General features: G+C 45.7%; 1 protein-coding gene across 2 annotated transcripts in view; it reads left to right on the forward strand.

Moving 5' to 3' along the window:
* LOC117600331 (irregular chiasm C-roughest protein) overlaps positions 1–23,452 on the forward strand; it is a 142,230-nt gene that overhangs the window by 90,492 nt on the left and 28,286 nt on the right. For both annotated transcript variants that reach the window (XM_034315636.2, XM_034315638.2), the window contains one exon: positions 14,293–14,636. In XM_034315636.2, the coding sequence (XP_034171527.1) occupies positions 14,293–14,636 (344 nt within the window). The remainder of the gene's footprint in view (positions 1–14,292; positions 14,637–23,452) is intronic.

Here is a 23,452-nt window from a genome sequence, read left to right on the forward strand (position 1 = left end):
TTCGTTTCTTCCGTCTACCAACTTGCCCCTCGTCTATCTGTATATATAACAGGGACAAAGAGTTTGCGAATTTCTCGGGACGATCGACCACCGGGACTTGGTCGAACGAGTTTAGTTTGGTCGACGCTGGATGCGCATTCTTTGTCCTCCGTTCGCGACTAGTCGAGTCAATATTGAACGGTCCGGTATTCGTAGATATTCTAGAAATACATAGAAGAAAACGCAGGATTTCAATAAACGTCTCCGCGAACACGTGACGTGGTTTCGTGTAAATACACCAGCCGATTAAATATAAACGAGAGAGTGTTTGATAAAATACTTGCAAACTAGCTCTTGCCATGTCTTTCTGCATGTTGCATTAGCTTATTTCGTACTTCTGGCATTTGTTTGCTCTTCCTTTAACCATCCGGACATGATTTCAGTTACATATAAAACGGTACTCGGCCGGCAATTAAAGTTACTAGATTCTTACCGTAAAAGAATTTTTAATCTAGTACATTTCGGTAGGAGACGATGTATCAGTTGTCGGAGAAATCTCAGACTTGTTCTACTGATTTCTATCAGCTCTGAATGTTGAATTATGCATAGAATTTTTTTCACGTAGTTACGCTACGAAGACTTGGCATAAACCATTGGGTTTATTTTAATAGAAGCACACCGAGTTGAAACATTCACCGATAACATTGCCTATTCCACCGGATGGTTATAAAGTAGTTAAGCCCGTTGGTGTGATTTATGGTCGACACAGCAAATCTCATTTCGCTGCAGCTTTTTCCTTTTCCATCTCTCTCTTTTTTCCTCCGTTTGTTTTATTCTATTCTCATTGCGCCGATACGAGCGATGCACGAGCCAAGTTGGCGAGCAACGGCTACCACCGAGGGAGCTTAATTTGGTAGCCCGGATAGATTATCAATCATTAAACAATTTTCCCAAGCGAGCTCGCGAAATCGTAGGCGAATACCTCGGTGAAACGTGGCCATTAATCTTTCGGGCGGTCGCGCGCGAAATAAAAACGTTTCTTCTCGCATCGCTGGGACACGCGAGCTTTCATGAATCCGTGTTTCACGCTGGCAAATCTAGCCGAGATCTAACACTTTTCGAATGATCCAAAAATTTATACGAATTTAGTTTTATAAAATCTTAGGATCGAACACTGCCGTCCAAGGCTACCAGGGCCGTATTTAATTCAATTTTTAATAACCTTTAGCAAGCTCGCAACTAAATTATCACGAACCAACCAATCCATTAGATTGGAGCTTTTACGAATGCAAACGTTCAGAATAGCTCGTTTCGAAGTTAATGCTGAATTATACCGTCGTTTGTCGTCAGTCATGGTACGCCATGAACCCGGTCTGACCCGTTATTTCTGATCGCGAATAATGGAGAGGCTGTCTGTCTTCGTTACGGCTCGAATTAGCTCAAAGTGGAGAAAGAACGAATGGTCGGGCAATGGACGCAGTAGAAACGGTCGACGCGTTGTCAGACGCACGAACCTCGTCATCGTTCACGTGCACGGTGACACGAACAGCTTCATTCGTCCTTTGTTCAATCTCGTTCGACGCAATTAACAACGATGAAGGACGAACGGAATACGTTTCGATGGGATTTCTAAGAGATCGCTGACGTAACTCCGTTTTATACGACGAATATTCCTTAAGACGCATGCGCGTTTCGTTTCAATCAATGAGAAAAATTGCGTTTTAGTAAGTGTCTGCGTTTCACTGAATTGTTTCGTTGAAACGATAAAAGAAAGAGGGTAAAAAGATACGAATACCAAGAATACAGGACTTCGTGGCTTCGAACTCGGTGAAAACAAAGAGGCTCGGAATAATATTTGATCGAGCTCTTTTCGAGCTTTCTATCCACGTTTTCTTCTTTCCTGTTCGTTAAGAGAAGCTTTCTCTGATCGATGTCGGCTTTCGATTCTCACTGTGTCGCTTATGATTTATTCATAACAACCCCGAGCATCTCCGGAGGTTACGCGATACGTTAAATATTTGTAAATATTCATCGTAAACTATCCGCTCTCTTTTTTTTTTGCTTTAGCTCTTCACTGCTTTTTTTTTTTTTTTTTTTAATTTTTTGTTACGTGTTTCCCAGGTATTCGTATCGCGTTTGTTACCCGGCCATTGAGGCGAGGAAATTATTCGCGAACATTAAAACCGCCCCGGGGAGCACGGGCGGAGGACGCGACTACAAGGATCAATTAAATATTCAACAACGTCGTACTTCAGTTCTCGTGACCCAGAAACGTGCAATCGACGTGCCCGATTACGAGCAGACAACTTGTACCTTTTTCCCCTTTTTTTACCCTTTGTACTCGAACTTGTTTTTCATAAATCTTTCAACAACTCGAAGTTTTTCTTTTTCGATGTATTACAGGGTGTTTAAAAAAAAAAAAAACAAAATTAATTGTTTCATTTTTTCATTTGGCAGAAGTTAGAAATTAGAAATTATACACGACAGCCACGTTTCGCGTACGATACACACAAGGGATGGTTCGAGAGCAAAGGGTTAAATCGAGTCGCCGGTGGCAAAATATAGTCGTTTGTTCTCTCCGTAGGTTTTTTCCGGCGAAAATCGACGCCCGTAGGCGAAACCAGGCTTATTTTTAATTACCCTCACGACGAAACAAGACAACGAGGACGAAAAGAAAAATTAGCGGAACGGTATGAGAAACGTGTGGCCAGTTGTAATCTTGCAAAAGTCCGCAAATTACGTTTTTTAATTCCCACAGCCTCCCCGATTATGTCATGAGATACCGTCTCGTATCTGCTTTAATTTTTATTTGCGTTTCCTGAGAGACTTTCTTGCTACGCTGCTGCTCGTACTCCGAAAACAAGCATTATTCATAGCCCGTACATCCTCATCCTTTGCTCGTTTTTAAGAATTTCTTTGCATCCGTTGGAAACGGAATGCAAAAAGAAAAATAAACGACAACCGAGGGCGAGCAGCGATTCTAATTATCAAATAGCTATGATTATTTCCTAATACTATTAGAATTTTTTGTGGAAAACAATTGTTACACTTTTGCACCGTAGTCATTTTACAAAAGTGTATAATGTTTATATGAAATATTTTAAAAATGATTCGTGATACCTAGTTCACTCTGTAAAGGATCTGAATCGAAATTTTATGAAAATCCGAAACAGAGGAAGTCTAACATCGTTCATCCCCGTTGAAAGATTGTAAACAGTATAATAATGACTGTTCTTATTACCATCCGGCACAAGGGGAGTTTCACGAAAACTTGGCAGTGTTAGCTGGTAGTTCAGCGAGTAGTCTAATTAGCAATGCTAACGAAAGTTGGCGAAATAATGAAGGCCGAAATCCGTATCGAATTAAGTGCTGTCGGATGCGCGAACGCGTTATGAGTGTCAGCAGGATGGTCGAGAATTTCGTTTGAATCCCCAGAATATACGATCGACCGTCTCTATCTCTCAGCCTTTTTCACCCATTTTTTTCTCTCTTTCTCCTTCCGTCTCTGTCACTCTTTTTCTCGTCGTTTCGACGAACACGACGTCAGCCAGCGGAAGGAACAAGAAATTAATACTAGTGGCCACTAAGCAAAATTGTGCGCGGTATTACCCTCTTTAAAAGGTACGCTGATTAAGAGCACCCTCAACCTACTTAACTCTTTTTAGCCCCGAAGGGAATAAAATAATCGTGAAATTAAACTCGCGATGACTGGGGCTCATTGAAAGTTAAATCTATGCTGCGACGAGTTAGAGAGAAGGGCAATCGTGTAACATGGCAGAACGTTCTTCTCTTTTATCTTTTTTTCTTCTTCTTTTTCGCGGTCCTTTCGATGCTTTTCTTCCTCTTTTCGAGCCGCGAGTTTCATTGACGCCGCTCGCTTTTTACGCTTCTCGGCTCCTACGATCTCGTAGCAGAACCTACGATGAAAACAAAGTTTCTCGCGAGGCCGTTGAGTGCTCGCCGTGCACCGCGTTATTGTTCGCATAAATAAATATCGTATGGATAATAGAAGTGCCTAGACATCGTCTATAATGGAACCTATTTATCTCGCGTTTCTTTCGAGCCCCTTGTCATCGAACGGTTCTTTCACTCTGCCGCCGGTACGGCTTTTTGTTCTTTCGGCTTTTTTGCACCGATCACCAACCCTGACTGGATGTGTTAATCTATTACGCGACGACAGGATTAGGTGCGGCATCCTGTTATCCCTTCTTTTTCGATCAAAAGGGGTGAAAAAAGCGCAAATTAAGATCGAATTCCGATTTGTCGTTCCTGAAACCACTGGGACTGATCGATTTTTTTAATTTTCTACACGTTCTTCCAAATCTTTCTTCGATCACTTTGAGAAACAAAAGGAAATTTACAGTGTAAATGACGTTCGTTGTTGTCCTTTGCTCGTCCCGCCAAAGAAGATTATCGATAGTCTGATTATTCCACTGGCAAACGTAACGACGTTATTGTCTAATCCATCGTTGTTTGGATACAACCTGGACGAAATTCCTTCGTCCTTCATCCACTTTGTTCAGTGTGCTCAGTTGGTTGTCAAGCTCGTTAAATATCTTGAAAACCGCTGAAACCGCGGATCGATTGGGCCACGAACGTTAATGATGCTCGAGGGGCTACGAGGGGCAGGGAAATCGAATCGATTCGTTCATTCGGAAAAAAAGATGAAAAACGAAGTTAATTGAATGATGTGCTTATTTAGGCAACGTGCCTGTAGTTGAATAAATAGAGGTAATTTTGGCTGAGAAAAATAATATGCAACGATAAAATATAGTAAATAATGGATGCTCGTTTATTGAACGTGTATAGAAATTGGATCTGAAAATTCAGCTGCCTGAAAATTTGAAAATGAACTATTCGTGAGGTCAGTTATTAAAAGCGTAACAGTTAACGTGTTAAACAGACGAGGAAGATGAAGTGGTGAATTTCTTAGGGATGATTGGTAACACGTGTCGATTGTCATCAATAAGGAGTTTGACGTAAGGAATTTGTCGCCCTAATCCGGTTGGAAATCGTTAACGGGACATGCGACATAGCGCAGGATATGGGCACCGTATGGCGTCCCCTTCAGCCGTGGCTGGTAATTAATTGAAGATTAATCGAATTAGCGCGAATTACCAGGGCCTTAGTGGGCCGAGTTGGCGTTGCGATCGAAACGTCAATCGTAGAAAGGACATCGAGCCACTTTGATGGTCGTTAATCCATTCGGCTCGCGCCTCGCTAGCCTCGATACTCCTCGATTATGTCGCAACGACCGGCAACGATGCTAGACGTTGCTGTTCAAACGAGATAACCGATTCATTCGTCCAGCCGTTTTCAACGATAAAGTAATTTACGAGGCAAATGGTAGGCGTGGATCGTAATGGAATAACGATGGCCCGGTTACGATAATGGAGTTTAGTGTAATACAAATGGTCGGGCAGACGTTGTAACAAGCGAGCACGCGGCCGTTTAAACGGCCAGACGAGGAATAATGCTGGACGCGCGATAATTTTATATATCGCGGAAGTATTTCATATTTCCGGCTCTGAATAAGGAAACGCCACCACGAAGAACGTCCGTTCTTTCTGTTTCGTTTCACAGGGCGTCGCGTTAAATTTTCATCCCGCTAAAAGAATTACTCCTGACGAGACGTAGCTCTGTTTCTATTCAGCCTCGCGTTTATTAAAATCACAGAAAGACGGTGTAATTATCCCGAGACAGTTTCCTCGGGCTATACAAAAAAAAAGAAAAAAAAAAACATGGAAGAAGCGGGAACGTATCTTTCGTGTTTTTCTTTTCTTTTTCTTTTTTTTTTTACGTTTTTGCGTTTCATTTTCTTTTTCCATTTGTCCTATACATACCCACTAGTGCACGTATCGTACGGTAATCTCGCATGAATCATTTCCCTCGCGGATGAGGCAGAACGGTAATAGACAATCTCCATTTTTTGTCGCACTCCCATTTTTCCCCGAATCCTCGGACACAGCTAACCGGGAAACGCGTTCGACTGTTATTTTTTTCGGCGAGAAAATTTATACGGCCGCGAGTCGAGATGGCAGTTCGCGAGCGTAATGAGGAAATATCGTTTCACGATATCGATCCGCGCGGCGAAAGGTCAACCCTAGAAGGGGTTGCCGGCTGACAAACCCTCCACAGGCACACCGTGTGTGGGCGAACACACGAGCGCGCGCCCCTCTTCGCACAGCGTCGCTGCCGTACGCCGATACGACCGCCTCTGTCACGGATATTTTGATTCTCGTAATGAGACAGCCTTGGTGATTAACGCGAAAGCTCCGTTGACAAGTACTCGTTCGGAGACCGTACGCTCCACGTTACTCGTTCCCCTCTTTCCCGCCCGATTCTCTCGCTAGACGCCGTCGTCGTTTAAATATGAATTAACCGATCGATCGGTCGTTCTGTTCGGTCTGCGGCTTCCAGGAAAAAATTCACCAATTCGTGGGGCTAACCGTGTTGTATGAAAATTCAACACAATTCCAGATCCAATATTTAAAACAAGCGACCAGGACTATTTCTGGATGGACTCGATGCTTTCTATTCTCATTTTCATAAATTTCAACACGAGCCACATATTAAGACGTATTCTGAATTACCTGCCAGTATTAGTCCCTGTAGTATCAAGAAATTTCTCCAGACACATCACCCCAACGAAATAATCCATAACGCTCTACTGGACATCTTCGTGCAGCAGCTCTAAGTGTCTAACCTATCCCGGCTCTCCTCAGAACGATCACTCTATCGTGGCACAAATATTGAATTTACATGGTCGTCTCGTTTCTGCATTGCAGATATATACGCTCTAGGGATGCGAACCGTGACCGTGTACATATTGTACATACGTATGTACGTGCGTTGGTATGGGGAGCGCGTACGTAGAGACAGGGACGCATACAGAGACAGAATCAGCAGGGTTGAGTACAACGTTTACTGCCTCTTTGCGACGAGCTCTCGCCATCTCGTTGCATCAACTCGTGTCTGATGAAATCTGATTCCCGGAACGAATTCCCGGCCATTGGTACGATTTAATTCCATCGTAAAGCGTCCTCGACCAGCCGACGACCCTTCCTTGTGTGACCACAGCTGTAATATTACGCTGCGTCGATACTTTTCCGATAACGACACCGTTCGTTTAACAATGCGAGTTTTCCACGAATCCGTACGGTCGCTGTGTTAATTCGTACAACACCAGATGGAAAAATCGATGGGTTGGATTGTTAGATTAGAGTTGAAAGTTTACCTAACGACCTCTCTACGAATTGAACAATCTAACCTTCCTTTATCTTCGCTCGCCATTCGAACACACTGCGATTGTCTACGGTAATTTGGAATATTAAACTTGGCGAGGAGAAATCTACCAATGGTTCCGATCTTTCTTCAATAGATCCGTACTTTGACGGCAAACAATGAACATCCTAGATCGAACATGGAAATTTTTCGATGGATACCCGGTCCACGAGTTCACGATCTTAAATCACAACGTGTAACCGGACAACCGAGTGTTCCCTTATTGTAAAGCGACCAACCTACTGTCACGTTGCACTAGTCCGACATTTTATGTGTCCAGTGTATTCCCGTTTTCCTGGGTCGCTTTCGAACGTGGCTACGGAAAAGGAGAGCCGGAACCAGCGGATGGGATGTTTTCTCGTGCATAAAAGGGGACACGTAACGCGCTTAAGCTCTCGACACGCTCACGAAATTCCGGCCAGGCATTGTCCAGCGTCTTTCGAGACGTCCTGTCAAGTGTCTCGCTTCGATGGAAACGACCCTTCGGATAAACCATGGGATTTGACTGTTGCGTCGTGATTTAGTTGTACGAACGCGAAGATAAATTGTAGCTAGTCGGTGTAGATGAATTGTAGGAAATTTCGAAGTGTTATGATTGTTTGTTAACAAGGCGAGCTTTAGCGGCAGCTTCTCAAACCATTTAACATTTCCTCGAGTTCTCCCCACAAGCTTTACCCTATGCTAATTTCTATGTAAGGGCCCCAGGGTAATTCTTGAAAGGGCAAACTAAAGCTGTCCCATCCACAAACACAACGCAGTCAATACAGCGGTGTGTCCTCCAATGAAACACGAAGCAACCCTTAACCCTTGTCGTTTTCTGTAAAATCAGCAGCAGCAAAAGGGAAGGTATCATTAAGAAAGGAATTCGAGCGTGAATCGGAACACGGTCGATCGTCGACGAGAACAGTGCGAACAGAGGGAAAGAGAGACGGAAAGATAGCAGAGCGAGAAAAGTCAATAAAAGGAACGCGGTCGCGGCGCCATGTTTCGGAACGCACGAAACTCTCCGGCTAAACATCGTTTTCTCGACACGGGTTCTTTTTATGGTACTAATTTGTAGCATGAGGTTACGTCGCGAGGGAGAAAATTGAGACCGAGCCTTTCAACTCCCGACCACGTTACCCCCGTCCCGTATCATTGGTTCTAACGGAAACAAAGTTCGTTCACGGTCTAGGACGAGGCTGGGTTTCGGGGTTCTTGCGATGTTTACGGATTCCATAAAAATAGTTCGCAGCCGGTGAAACTGGTGCCGAGTCTCACGCCCAGTTTGTACAACAGTCGCTGCTTAAATAAACAACGGACGGGCTGGTGGATGTGAAACATAAAGCGGCGGATGGCGTAAGGTATCGCGCCACTTCCGGTGCAGTTGCAACGCGCCAGCCTCTGAAGTAGTGACATGATGTTCACACGTGTGGAGATTACCTATGGACCGGGAACGTTGTAGTTCATTTTATTAAACCCCGCTGGTCACACGTGTATTTAATAAATATTTCAAGCGTGAAATGTAACGGTTGAAACGAACGTCTTTCGAGTGAAACGAAAAGTCCGAATTTTGACGGATCATTGTCTCGTTCCGCGTCTCGAGGTACCCGCTTCGCTGTTCGTATTTCTCGTGCAGGCACACGCGTCAGTTTAGCATTGTTGCTCGCGTATGCAACGATGGTCCACACACGGCAGTGTTCATTGTTGTGTGAGCACACAATGCGTCCCTGTTGCAACAGCTAGCTGCGTTTAGCCAAGCCAGGTTAGCCAGGGCCAGAGGCTTAACAATTTTCGTGACCTCGTGAATACTGATACGAACAAACACGCTCCGGGAAAACGGTTACGCGATAATAAATCAATTTCCCGGCTGCGCCTGCACCTTGGGGATGCGAATCGAAAGAAAACGACATCCTCTCTTAGGGAAATTCATAGAAAAAATGGTGTATTTGTGACAAGAATTTTGGATTGCCGGATTACTGATTTCCGAGCTGGAAATAAACGAAGATTTTAAGTACAAGCTTGCTGTAGAACGAAAGAAGAAATCGATAAAGTAGCGTACCATTTACGTGTTGAAAGGCTGACACTAATACGTCAAGATTTGTAATAAAAATTCTTCGGAAATCCGGATAAAACACCGGCAGCAAGATCCAACCTACTTTCTTTTCGCTTTTTTTACAGGTCCGTTCAAAAAGCTCGCCAGCTAATAGATATTTAATCGAAATCCGTCGAAGCGATTATAGATTATCCGTTGGAGGAGGTGGAGCTGTTGGCTCGATAAAAATGATATGTTCGAGTCGGTTCAACCCACTCGAAAGGTTTTTTCGCGCGTCAGCTGGTCGACGTTGATCGCATCTCGCGCAAACCTGCAACCGGATGCCCAGGAGAAGTTAAGAAAATACTAATGGCTTCGTTAATGCCGACCAATCTGTCCGGGAATAGAGCTAGAATTTTCAGTTTCATCGTGGTAACTTGATCTCTCTGCTGGTCTATTCTAGGCACGGTTTAAGTCCGACACGTTTTCTCGAAGCCAATCAAAAATTAGACGATGCAACTGGAATGTGGCGGTCGAGGGAGACTGGTCGGAAGAAGAGATAAACGGGCTGTTGCGATTGCACGGGCTGTATGCTTTGGCAAATTTATTCATCGGATTATTCAAATTGAAAGGCGTATAGGGGAGGGATATTGCGGTTTCGTAGTTATCGGCGCTCGACGTACCGAGGGCGTAGCAAAACAACGACCATCGGAGAGAAGGGAGTATTCCCATCGTGTCTCTTTCGAAGGGACCATTTATCCTGATTAACACGTTACCTTCCATAGCGGCTACCATTGTTCAGTGCTACAATTCAATTCAATTAATTTTCTAAAAGCTTTTAAATCCTTTTCACCCAACTTGCGAACAATCATGCGTTGTACTCGTAATTGGGTCAAGCTATAGCTCTGAAACGGTGGAAGATATACAGGACACATTTTAGTCAATAAATTTGTCCGATAGGCGATATCTTCGGTTTCAACATTATACGGCAATCGAAGTGGGAGGAATCGAGTGCCAGGATCGGTTGAATATCGCTCGGTGCGCGTACTCGCGCGAGCAGTATCCCCGCGTATGTACACGCAGGCTAATCGTTTCCAGAAACCCCGTCCTCTCGGGACTCGTATCTTTGGTTACAGGCCGAGCAATGACAAATTGATCAGAGGCTGAATGTCTCGGCTTGACTCTCCGACCACGCAGACCGTGTTTCAAACGACTTTGGCTCCGATCATAACCCTGGTAGATTCGATTTTCACCCGTCAGACCCAGCTTCGCTTGAATTTTTCCAGCCGTAATACACGTGGACGTTGTTCGAGCCACGGGCTTACATAATTTCCGCGACGAGAGTGGCATTCTCTGACGGTAGAACGTGCCGGGAACTCGATTAAGCTCCCTCTCGACGAGCCTTTTTATCCGGTTCTCTCGTCAACATTTCGATGACGCGCGTAAGCAGCCGCGCGACAAACGTGTGCGTTTGTTCGACGCCGTCCCTGCGTCGCGCCTGATAATTGCCGCGGTATTCAGGTGTAATTGTTCGGATGAGCAGCTACCAATTAATTATCGCGAGTCTCCTCTGTGTAGCACCGTTTTATCGGCGGAACATGATCTACGGCCGTACAGTTACGCGATAGCTCAATTGGTGGTTGTGCAACGACAGTGAGAGGAAAAGGGAGAAAAGAGAATAGAGCGCATTGATAAAGTATACTACTTTATCATTGTGAAATGCTGTGATAGAAAAATAGTATATTTGGATAAACGATCGGCATAGTAATAACGAAAGAAACAAGCATAATCACGCGGGATTTATACAGTTGACGATAGATTGCATTTGAACGAAATTAAAATTCAGCCTTGAGTTTTTGCAAACCCGACCACTGAAGCGTACCATTATCCTCGTTGCGTGTAGCATCGAAACTTTTAATTGCCTTTCAGCCATTCGTTGCATAAAGGCTAACGAATATTTTCCTCCGTACCTTTTTTTTCCAGCAGTATACGGGATTTTTTAACGACCCGTCGATCCATTCGTTTCGATCGAGCCGCGATTATGCCGGTATTCGTGAACATAACGAACGACTGTATCGGGACAACGAAATCGCAGAGCGACCGGTAATGGTTAAAAATCATTGATTTGCGAGGCATCGTTCCATAGATTGGACCGTCGATGGCACGGCCGTTCGTACCAGGAAAAATACCGGCGAGCGGGCGATAAATTTCCGAAATTTTTGCTGCCGATGATTATTTATCGCGGCATACCAGGGGCTACAATGTAATTCCTGAATTATAATGTCAGTCTGGTTAAATAACAAACAAAGCCCCCGTTGACATTCGCGTCTGATCGAAAATAATTAAACGTATCAATCGCGAGATGAACTGGTTACACAGAGAGCTGGCTGTCGTTCGAAAAATTGAAATTTCTCTCGTATCTCGTTAACAGACTATTTCACAGCCTGCAAGCTGAATCGCTCGGTATGAGCTACGTGCTTATTTCCGCGCGAAAATTGGAGCTTGGCAGAAAAATATCGCGCGCAATTTAACGGAATCCAACTTCGCCCGCATCTTCTCCCCTCTTTGTTGTCTTCGAACGCGATCGCTTGCTCCTCCTTATCCTACCTGTTCTCGCCGTATTCGCATGCAACTCGGAGAATCCTTCTCTCGTGGAAGAAGCGTTGCCGTTCGGTATTTTCATTTCCCACGGAAACGAGGGAAGAGCCCGGAGAACGGCGTTAAAGTGGCGCCTATCGATTCGAGCCGCAAAGCCGCAAAGCCGCAGCCGATCCAGGCATTTGTCAACGACGATAGGAAACGTGGCCCACATAGGATGCGTTACCCGGACGCGTTTCGAAGCTCTCTGTTGTGCAGAGCACGACGAGGTGGGCGCAACCAAATCGGGCACAAGCGCAATTATTATTACGTCCCATTACGCGGTAGGCTGGTATTGAAACGATTCGGTCGCCAGTCCGACCAGCCGAGGTTATTATCCTATTGAGCTCGTAAGACGCAGCAGGCCACGCGATGTCGTACGACCGTCTTACGACATCCCACCCTTATGCCGCCAGCGATGCAACGGACCACCGACTCGTCCAACTTTCCGTCGCTAAGAAACACGAGCGAGACGTGTAACGAGCGGAATGCTTTTCAAACGGTGCGTGCGTGCCGCGTTTTCGCGCGCACAGGGAACAAAAGGGGGCAAATTACGGACAAGTTGATGCACGGTGTGCGAGGATGAAATGCTCGACTATCTTCTGCACGTTCAACGAGCAATTTATGCCGATTTAAGCGTAGCAGAGCGAGAAATCGAGAGAAGGAGAACGAGTGGAGCGGTGTGTTTCGTTTAGAGTTAGAAATGAAATTTTTCTCTTTCCAATTTATTCAAATGATACGTATTAAACTCGATCCCATCTCTATTTTTTTTCTACCGAAGTCTATCGATAAGTCTACTTAAGAGACATTAGACTTACACATGGCAACTGTTGGAATCTGATCGAAGGTCTATATGAACTCTGATGACTAGCGAGCGGTATGGCCATAAATCTTTTCATCGAGACAAGCGGACAGGCGGTACAGACGCGACGTGGAACGATTCGAACGTCAGCCAGACGAATGAAAGTTAATTGAGAGGTCGATGGAACGATTAAGCGGACCACTCGTCGCCAGACTGTTGCGTTTCTCGTTCGAACGCGAACTCGTTTGAAAATGCGGAACAGGGAGAAGAGAATCGAGGAGTTTTCTACGTTACGGCAATCTCGTTGACCGATCCGTTCGATTACGCGAACCAGATATCGTTCGCTATGAAGAATTTCAATATCGATCACGTCGCCCCGGGCCACAGACATAATTGTCGCAGCAACGAACGAAGTTGATCGAGTTTTATTAAAGTATTTCTCGATCGTTTAGCGTGGACCCTCCTCTTCGTCGTTCCCTCGCAAGATCGTCCGCTCTTTGTCCTCGTAAAACGTCTCCGACGTAATAATTGCCGGCAGCGGGCTGTATTTTTTCGCTGCAACGACGAAACAGTATTACTCTCGTAAAAAAAAGGGAGGAGAAAACAAACAGGATGGAAAAAAGAGAGAAAAGCAAGACCCTTGCACCGCTCTGTTCATAATGGTGGCATCACGTGCGCTAGCAGCTGTAACGTCGCTCTACAACGCAATAATAAATTACTAGTACACCGGCTATAGTTTTATCGTCCCATTTACGGCGACGACTTCTCTCGGGCCTAGGTTCTCGTTTCCGAATCCGATGGGACTATAAAGATAAATAAGTACGGCTCGAAGGTAAAACGGTGTGTACAACCGTCTGCGAGATCGTTAAACAAGCTTCAAACGTTCGGGCCGGTGGTTGGTGGAAAAAGGAGAGGAAGAAAGCGGGGGTGAAGAAAGTTAAATAACGAACTCAACGGGCTTTTAACGACAACTGACCGAGAGAATGTTATTGCCACGCTATAAGTGCGTTACGAGCGTCGGCGTTATTAGTGCCGCCTTTATATCGCCTTTGGATCCGTAAATCGATTGTTCACCTCCTCTCGATCCGATTCGAGTGATAATTTATGAACACCTAGTCTTTCGCGAGCTACGCGCAAATATTGTCAAGTTTTAAAGGGACGAGTGATTCCCGACAACGAGAGTTAAATTTACGACACGAAACATATTACGCGGGTTACGAAGTTGCCGACTTTTAATCGTTCATTCGCGGCCGTTAACCGCTTCGTTATGGGCTGCTCTATTTTCCTTTCCTACCACAACTGACTACCCCTATTTGTTCTACTTAACCATTTGACTGCTGCTGGTTGAAGCTGCGATTCGTTTGACGTTCAAGCTTTATCCCTAGAACGAGAGGAATCGTTCTTTGATCCATCGCATTACGATGGATGTTTCCTACTACGGTAGAGAAACATGGAGTTTTACAGTCCATGTTTTATTAATGAATGTACGCGAACGCAAATGGAAATTCATACGTTTCAATGTTAAAATACAGGATTTAATAGTTTTCACTAACCGGCTGGACGATTTGATTTTCAGCAGGAGAACAAGGGACACGACACGATTGACGACGCCGTTTATAATCTGGCTGTCGTTGCTACTGACACTGGGAACCAGGACAACCTCGTCGGCCGCGAACATGACGAACGTGTCACCGGTAGCATCCACAGTGAAGCCAATCACCACCACCGAAGTAGTTTATCAACGATTCGCGATCGAGCCAATGGATCAGACGGCGGTGATTGGCAGCCGAGTGACGCTTCCTTGCCGGGTCCTCGACCAGAAGGGGCCTATACAATGGACAAAGGACGACTTCGGTCTGGGCGCTGTGAGGAATCTCACAGGATACGAACGTTACGCAATGATCGGCAGCGACGAGGAAGGTGAGTAGAATCGAGAAAATTTTTCTTTTGGACTTGACCCGAATTTTCCGACTACACGTACCTACCTTACCTACCTAGATATTGAACTTGATCCGAAGTCTAATCACAATTCGTGCCACATGGTACACTCTAGAAGTTTCCTTTGATAGATGACGCGTTCGTGTCGTTTTTTCCTCGAACCTTTTCACCGGGTCGCTGCTTTTAATCTGAACGCCTCGGTCGACCTCGCGAATTCATTTTCGCGAGCTGTCTGGGAAGAAGAACGGAATAGCGTTCGTGTTTTCCGAGATTCCGTCGCGATGTCTTCGCCGTGTTTAAATTACACCGTGTCCTCGAGGAGAGACACGCTTCTCCGTAGGCATTCGCGAGATTGCTTTCCTCTTTACGCGGTACACCTAACACGGCGAACAAGACGGAAATATTGGGAAATACTTAAATACGTCAACGAACAGGAGATGGCAAACAAATTGGAAAAGGAAATGGCCGAGTATTTTCTGTAACTTCCTTTTCTTCTTTTTTCCAAGCAAGCTTATTATTATTGCTTTCAATTAAAGCTTATTTCCGTGAAATGCAACGTTGAAAATTTTTGTCTTCGTTTCCCGAGATCTTATAAGAAAATATATTCCTCTTCAATTTTAATAAAATATCGGACTTCGCTAGTTGGATCCTGAATTATATTGATATTTCAACCCTTCGAGCCTCGAGCAATGAATTCACCTCGGAATCTCGACAGAAATAACGACGGCTAACAAACTAACCCTGTGAATCGACTACGAATGAAATAGACAGAAGAGACTTGGGTATAATCGATCGGCAGGGGCGCGTTTAGGGGTGCAAAAGTTAAAAAGAGAAACCACCTGCACCCTCCATCAATCGCGTTCAGTGTCAGACGGGAATAGATATCCAACTCGATGACCGGGAACAGACGTACCGGGGCTAAAGGGTTGAACATATTTTCAGACTAGAAATCGAATGAATCTCGATGGAGGCTCGGTCGCGTTTCACCGACAGCGCTATTTCCTTCACGCTCGTTCTTCCTTTTTTATTTGCAGTAGCCATTGGCGGCACGCAGCTGCGATACAGGTTGGCCAGTTTACGCGGGTCGAATTCAATTTCCTGCGACCACCTATTGATTTCCTTCGCTTTTTTCCCCTTTTCTTGTTGCGTCGTCGAACAGAAAAATAGAGGAACAACAGCGGAAACAGCGACGCGACGAAATATTTTATGTCGCTATGCGATACGTTGCAATTCCCCGCGTCGCGTCAACGGAACAGTTACGAAAAAGAAAAAAAAAAAACAGAAAAAAAGAAAAATGGAGGGGTAAAAATTCAAATGGCACCCCTTCAAGCGTTGTTTAGGAGAACGGTGCGTTCGCGAGCTGAAAGTTCGAGGCGGGAAAAGTCGCGGAAAGCCGATAACGTGGTCGTATTAACGTGGGACGCGAGCAGGCAAGTTAAATTGCCTTTCTAACGAGTTCCGAAAAATGTGTGCCTCGCTTACGTAACATTTGCTCGTCCATGTCCGACCGTTTACCTCTCTCCCTTCCTCCTCGGACGTTTGCTTCTTCGTCGAAGAGCAGGGAGAACTCCGACGGAATTAACGACGATTCACCGAGGAAACTTTTCTCTTTTATCGAGGGGGTTGGAGGTCGGTCAAATCGAGGCAAGATAGCCCCACTGGGGAATGTTTTCCGGGGGCCGATACCGCTGGAATTCGCACGCCGCGCCGTTCGCCAACAAGGATGAACCGGTTGGCCATTTATTCGATTACCTGCCAATTAACCGACGCGCGTACCGCAAAGAATTCCTTTGGCAACGCGGAACAGGCAATCTAATCGATTCGCAGCCGCAGGTTATTTTCGGTCGCACGCCCCGTTGCGGCTGCCAGATTTACCAATTTCTCCGTGACCAACGCGCGCCCACCATACTGCGCTATCACCATCACGATAATAATATCATAATAGGTGGAATCCAATTCGAAACGTTAGCCGAACGAACGGTGCTCTAAAACACATCGAATCGACGTATTTCCTCGAAAACTCGGCAACAAAATGCTGCTGGCCGTTTCCGTGGTTTATCCGTTGAAAAATTTTCTCGCGCCACCGCTGTAATAAACCCTTGCGGACCATACGGTTTTTGGTACACACGTATCAGCAGCTTTGGCTGGCTTGTACCGGCTGCACGCGGCTCGGCTTTTCCTTTTATTTGCTCCGGCCGGGCAAACGACGCGAACCCGAGCGTTTCGCGCGATGAGGATTAAGCCGACAGCCGATTCTGCGATACACCGTGTACCAAATCGACTATCGATATTATATGGATACCCTCGTGCGACCTCTCACGTACTCGCACACGATCCCGCCGTCGCGAAATACGAACGAAAGCCGTATCCAGCACGCCATGCAACGGACCGAGCACTCCTAACAATCACGACGCCCCGGGGCGATAAGATTCGAGCGGGCATGAGGCAATTTAAGCCAACGGCCCCTTCATACATACAGGGTGTACCAGCTAACTCTATTACCCATACCTATTCCGTTTACTTTTCGAGAACGTTTGCTCGGCGAAACTTGCGTGCCTCCTACTAGCTTGCCTACCTTCAGCTTCGAGAACACTTTCCTCTTTAAACGCTGTCGATGCTTCAAGTATTCAGGTCGACCTTTTCGTCGAATCTAGCGTACTACCAGTTTCGAGATTTCACTTCTCCGAGATCGTTCAGTCCCAAGGACTTGAGGGAATTTGGTCACCGTGTGCGATTGTGTGCTGGTTCGTGTGTGGCGAACGCGAGTAGAGCCTGATGATTATCGCCTACGTATTAGCATAAGAATTTAAACGATCGATGTTGAATTTAAAACCGCTTGATATCGTCGGCCGTTGAACTCTTTAAAATAGAAAAAAAGAAACGGAGGTGATGTCTGTATTTTTAAAGTGATTTCGTCCGCAAAAGAGAATCGTTTTAGAATTAAATGGATTATCTTTCTTCTCAGTCAGTGCTCAGGGGCACCGTGTTACTCTATTTCTGTGAAATTATAACAATCTCGATGCGTTTGTAGCTCGCAAAAGGGGCGCGTAACAAACGAAACAGACACGAGTGTTAGTAGTTGGCGAACTCTCGACGACAACCTTTAACTCCATTGAGGTGCATTGCTCGAAGCTGACGTCCACTTTCGGACCAGCATAGTTTCTACCGTTTAATTCCCCTTAATTCCGCCGGGATTAATTAATTTAGAAGCGTTTCGTTGCAATGCCGGAAGAATCGTCGAGTTTCGCTACTCCGAATTCCCGATGGAAACAGCCGAGAGCCCGAAATCAACCGTAAATTGTGGCGTGTATCGTTTGTTTTCTGAAACTAACAACCCACGAGTTCGACGCACGATTCCGTTTCCGGGAATGTTCAAGTCCCAGGGACGCTTTGACCGTGGCACGGGGTCGAAACTACATAAAACAGCCGTAAATCAACCGGACAGGGAGTAGAAAATAAGAAAAATAGAAAAATTCGTGATCGAACTTTACAAGAATAAGGTTCTCCGATGGGAGTCGATTCTTTCGCAAATCGTTCGGTACATCGATTGGATTGTCTTCGTTGCCGGTTTTCGCGAGTTTTCATCAAACTCGATACGCGGAAACAAATATTTTCCCGGGGTTTCGGCGTGTTTGCGATTTACTCCCGGCAAACAAATCTTCCGCGCCAAAGTATCGAGAGGACCTAGCTGCCGAGGAGGATACAAACGATTCGAAGAAGACGAAAACTTGGAAAAGTCGGAGGAAAGCGAGATCTCCCGAACGCGATCTTGTCTCGAGCGAAATGATCTCAATCAGGAACACTTAAATACGCAAACATCGTCTGGAAACCGATGGCGGAGCTGCAGTTCCCGTTTCCGTCAGCTGGGTCATCTTGCTCGCGGCACCGGTACGCGAACAATGGAGTTTGAACCGTCCTTACGCTCGAGTTACTCTCAATTTGCGCGGTCGTGCAGATTGGTAAACAGGTGCAGTCGTACGCGAAGCAAAGCGAAACGACGACCAGAACAGAAACTTGAACTGGAAGTTGAACGAGCCTGTCGACGCGATCGCAACGTATCGATGTAAATCGAATCGCGGCGAGGCGAGGCCAGGGTGAGACGAAGCAAAAGAGAGACAGAGAGGAGAGAGCAAAAGGATGGGTGGTGTAGCCTCGGATCTCAGCTTCATTCGGCTGCTCGCAGCCGGTGTCATGTACGTGTCTCTGCTTTTAATCGACGGATTCGCACGTATCCGTCGCGCCGACCGACATTGCCTGCAAAGTCTTTAAAAGGACGCCGTATGTAGCACGGCCGCCACGGAGCCGCGACTAACTTTAAATTAGTTCCGAAACATTTGCCACACACACGTACATACACACGCTCGTTTCTCGGTTAATGCGTTCCAAAAGCACATCAATGGAAGATCCTTCGAGAGGTTCGCGTTTATACGAGACTGGAGAGAGGCTTTAATCGATTACCTGTCGCGTCGATACGCGACCGATTACCTGACCAAAGGTTCCTAAACCAGCATTTACGGTAGATAACTTTTCGGTTTAGCACACGTCTACCCGAGTTGAAATGTTAGCAAATACTCGTTATCTCGGACGAACAAGACATTGCTTCGATTATACCGTTTAATCTTATACGGTCATTAATTACCCATCTCATCTCTGGTACACGCCTCAATTTCGCGATCGTTTTCTAAACTCGTTTCAGATCGTCGATTCCAACCGACCACTCAAGTTCGCCAGGTTTACCCGTAAAATGGATTCTCGCCGAGACCCGTAACAGGATGCGAAACCTGTACGACCGGATTCGTCGAAGATTGACGAGAAATAATCGAAAAATCGCGACCTGGTTAGCCTCGTAGAAACGAAAGCTTCTCGAGAAGCAAAAATCAACCGTATCAGCCATCTGCTCCGAAAGGGAGAATCGTAATTTACTCGAACGTTTAACATCGTGTTAGTCGATTTATCAACGGAGGCCCGCAGTGATCCGAACCACGAAACGCTGTAATTTCTTATAAATAATCCTCGTTAGTGGTCGTTAATTTCCTCGAGAGCCGCCGGCTCCCAGCGTTCCTTTTATTCGTACGGCTGTGTATCGATCCGCCCTAATAAATACATTTAATTAACACGATCTTTACGTCAGCTAGTTAAGAGTGAATTTGTGATGGAAACGAGTAGTCGATGACGGGATCCCTCCGACGCATTAATTTTCTATCCGCATATTAATTAGGCTCCGCCTGTAGCGTTGCCTGAGCCGATAATCCAAGCTGTTTTTCGACCGGTCGATCGCGATATCAATTATCCGTGTCCTGCGAGGTTAGAAGACGGTGGCAGAACATCGCAAACGGCAGCAGAAACAGCAGCAACGTCGTCAGCAAGATCGGTAGGAGCAGAATCGAGCAACCTGTATGACCGGCTCCGCCCGCTTCTGCTGCTGCAACCAATTCGATTAATCGACCTTACCGGTTTTCAGCGCGCATTCTTCTCTCTCTCTATATATGTATTTCTCTTACCCGTTGCCAGAGGCTCTCGCGGCAGGGATCGCATCTGCACGATGCGTCTCGTTTAAATTACAATCCTCTCTCTCCTCCTCTTTTCGCTACGAAACAGGCTGCAGGAAACGGTGTCCGGACTCTGAACTATTACCACCAAGAGAAAAATGTGTTCGGGAGATGGAAATCCTGCCGAGAGGTTTCGACCCCTTTTATGACCACCGTCGCGAAATGAAAAACCCCCCTCCTGAATAGCGAATTAGCTTTTTTCCCGCTCGACAATTTTCGCGGGTTCGTTTAAACGAAGTCGGGCTTGTTGGATCGTTCCGCATTCGCATTCCATAGGAATGTTGCGCTTTAAGCTTTTTCAAGGTTAAACCATCGTACAGCAGCGATATTATTTATTATTTCAATATAAATACCAGAAATACCTTTCACTTTGAAAAGTGAATGTCAAGTTGAGCGTGAAATTTGTCTTAATGACAGTAGCGTGATACACAGCGACTAATTACCGTGGTACGAATCTGACCGGTTATAATGGTGAAATTATATGGTAAATGAGCGAGTGGAACGCAACATTGTTCGATCGTTCAGCTTTCTCCCAATATCGTTCAATATTGAAACTGACGGTAAATAAGCCGTGCTCGTTGCTAATTTTGAATTCCCTCTGCGGAATGGAGAGCGTGCGGTTAAACGAGCCCAGACGCGTTTGCGTTTCACGCGTTCCGCGTCAAGAGGTTCAGTCACGTTCCCCTCGTAATCACGCGCGACCGTTTCGTTTTTCCGACTTTCATCCTCGAAAAAAGGAAAGATAAAACGCTGGCAATCAGCAGCACCCTATACCGCGTTTGCCTAGTTAATTTTGTTTAAACTCGAGCCGGCTAATCCAAGAAAAAGAATTTTATTCGGTCTCTCGAACGGTCGAAGAAGTACGTCTCGCGAAATGCAACGCCCCATTTAACGGTGACGCGCTTTAGAAAAGAAGAATAGGTAGCGAAACTAAGTTGGAAAAGCGACGAATAAAAGTGTAGCTTTCGAGATTTCAACGGTAGCGGCTAGAGCATCGAGGGAATTGCTTGCGACCGTAGACTGTGGCTCGATTAATCGCGAAATCTCCGACGGGAGGGTGGGAAGTAGGTGACGAAGGGGGAGCCGAAAAACAAGAAATTGCGAGAGCGAACAATTGGCTCCGGCAATAATGGGTCCGCGGCTCCGTTGTCGCAGATTTGCCGCGATAAAGCGACGCCGCGCCGCGCCGGATGTCGTGCGGTTATCGTCCTTTCCATCGTTTCGCCGTTAAACTCCGCAGCCCCGTTTGTCCCGCTTTTCGCAAATGATTCTAACGTTTTCACTCACATTTGCCTTTCTTATATACATAGGTACATAATACCGATGGGTGAACATTACACCATGGGAATATCCCAGATCTCTCCTAAGAGTAAGAACAGCTAATGCAACTCCACAATTACTCCATAGTGGCCTAATTAAAAATGTCGATGCACCAACAGGTTTCGGTTGTTATTTTTTCGGTAATAAATTCATTACGATAAGCGTGGCCAATGATCGGTATCGCGGCTAGCTACGATTCGAGTCTAATTATCCGTTATCGCGGCAACCATAAATCCTCGGACAATGTGCAACAACGACGAGGTTGCTCGATCTTCAGAAGGCATCCGTTATTAGATAGACCAAGCGAACCGATGCGATGGTAGCGGCTGTATTCCAGCAGTGTAGCGCGCTTCCGTGCGATATCTGATTAATATCTCGCTCCCGAATGTGGCACGTGTTTGCTAGTGGCAACAATATTTGGACACCCGATACGTATCGGGATACAGGCGGCCAGTATAATTGCCGCCAGCCGACGCGTGTCATGCTCGCGATCCAACCGTCGCATGGGGGCTATTTCATGGTGAACCCCTAACCGCCGGGAGTAAGAACGAACCAACCGTAAGGATGTTGACCGATCAGCATGTTCGAGCATTGAGAGAAGACTGGCTGGCTTTTTCAAACTAGGACACGACGCGGCGCGATGCCTTTTGTGTAACGAGATAAACGGTACGGGGTGGAATAAGATGAATGATCTAATGGGATTTGGATTTCCGCGATATGAGGAGGGAAATTTGTCGGTAGACTGCTGGCGGGAAGGGTTTCAGAAAGGATGACGGGGATTATTAGGCGTTTCGAGCTCCTAATTGTTTCTGTTGTTTCCTTTGACATGAATGATTCGTGTAATGCAGATTAAAGCAGGTAGATAATTAATTTAATTAATTAGTAGCACAGAGAGAAAAAAATTAATACTTTATATATTACTAGCATAAGGGCTTTTGAGATGCTAATTGCAGAGGAAAGGAAACAAATGCTTTATGCAGTTGTAATGCCACGAGTTGTAATACTCCCGGAATTATTTGACATAATTACTAATGGCCATAAACCTCAACGTCAAACCGAGCGAAATGCAAAGTCAGCCACGATATAGAACTGCGCCGATATAACAAATCGATTGCACGTTCGGTTGGTGTGAAGGTAATTTCTAGAATGACAATGCAGATCTTTGTTTAGCAAAAAGTACCGGAAATGTGATTTCGACGCAAGACATTAATCTTGCTCATTGAAATTTCCTTTCAATTCTTTGAACAATCGATATTTCTGCCACAAATCGATAATAAATGATATTACCTTGTAAATTAACGTACATTTCGACAAAATTACATTAAACAAAAAAAAACTCGAAATCCATCGTTTCGACGGATGTAGTTTTTGTGGCGTTAAAAGACCATCGCCATGAATCAAGGTTTCACGAAATGGTAAAAGGTAAGAAAGAACAGATATCTTTTTCCATGAAGTAACCGGAAGAAGGGTAGGAGAAGTGGACAAGCCACTAATCGGCGACCGGCACCGAATCACGCCGTTTCCAATTCTCGATTTTCAAGCTCCGATGGTTGACGATGATCGGATCGACAGCGCGTTACGAGGAGCCATGTTGTCCTCGTCGCGTCGTGTCGTCGAGCAATGGCCATCCTCCCACTACGTTTACGTTCCAGGCACACGGGAGCTACGCCAAACCGTGCTTTCCTGAAATTTACAGACCAGATTAATGTCACGGCTACCTCGTCGGACGTCCACTCTCTCTCTCTCTCTCTTCCTCTCTCTGCTGCCACCAGTTTCTACGCCTAACCGATACTAATTTCACCGTCAAGTTATGGCGGTCGTTGTTGCCAGCCTACCTACCTGTACAGAGGTCCGTTTCATTGGCTGCGTGACGAGTTTTTTTACGAGCCTCAACGATCAGTTTCTTACGGCCACCTCGGGTCATTTGGG

Source organism: Osmia lignaria, chromosome 15 (assembly GCF_051020975.1).
Source record: "Osmia lignaria lignaria isolate PbOS001 chromosome 15, iyOsmLign1, whole genome shotgun sequence".
Lineage (NCBI taxonomy): Eukaryota > Metazoa > Arthropoda > Insecta > Hymenoptera > Megachilidae > Osmia > Osmia lignaria.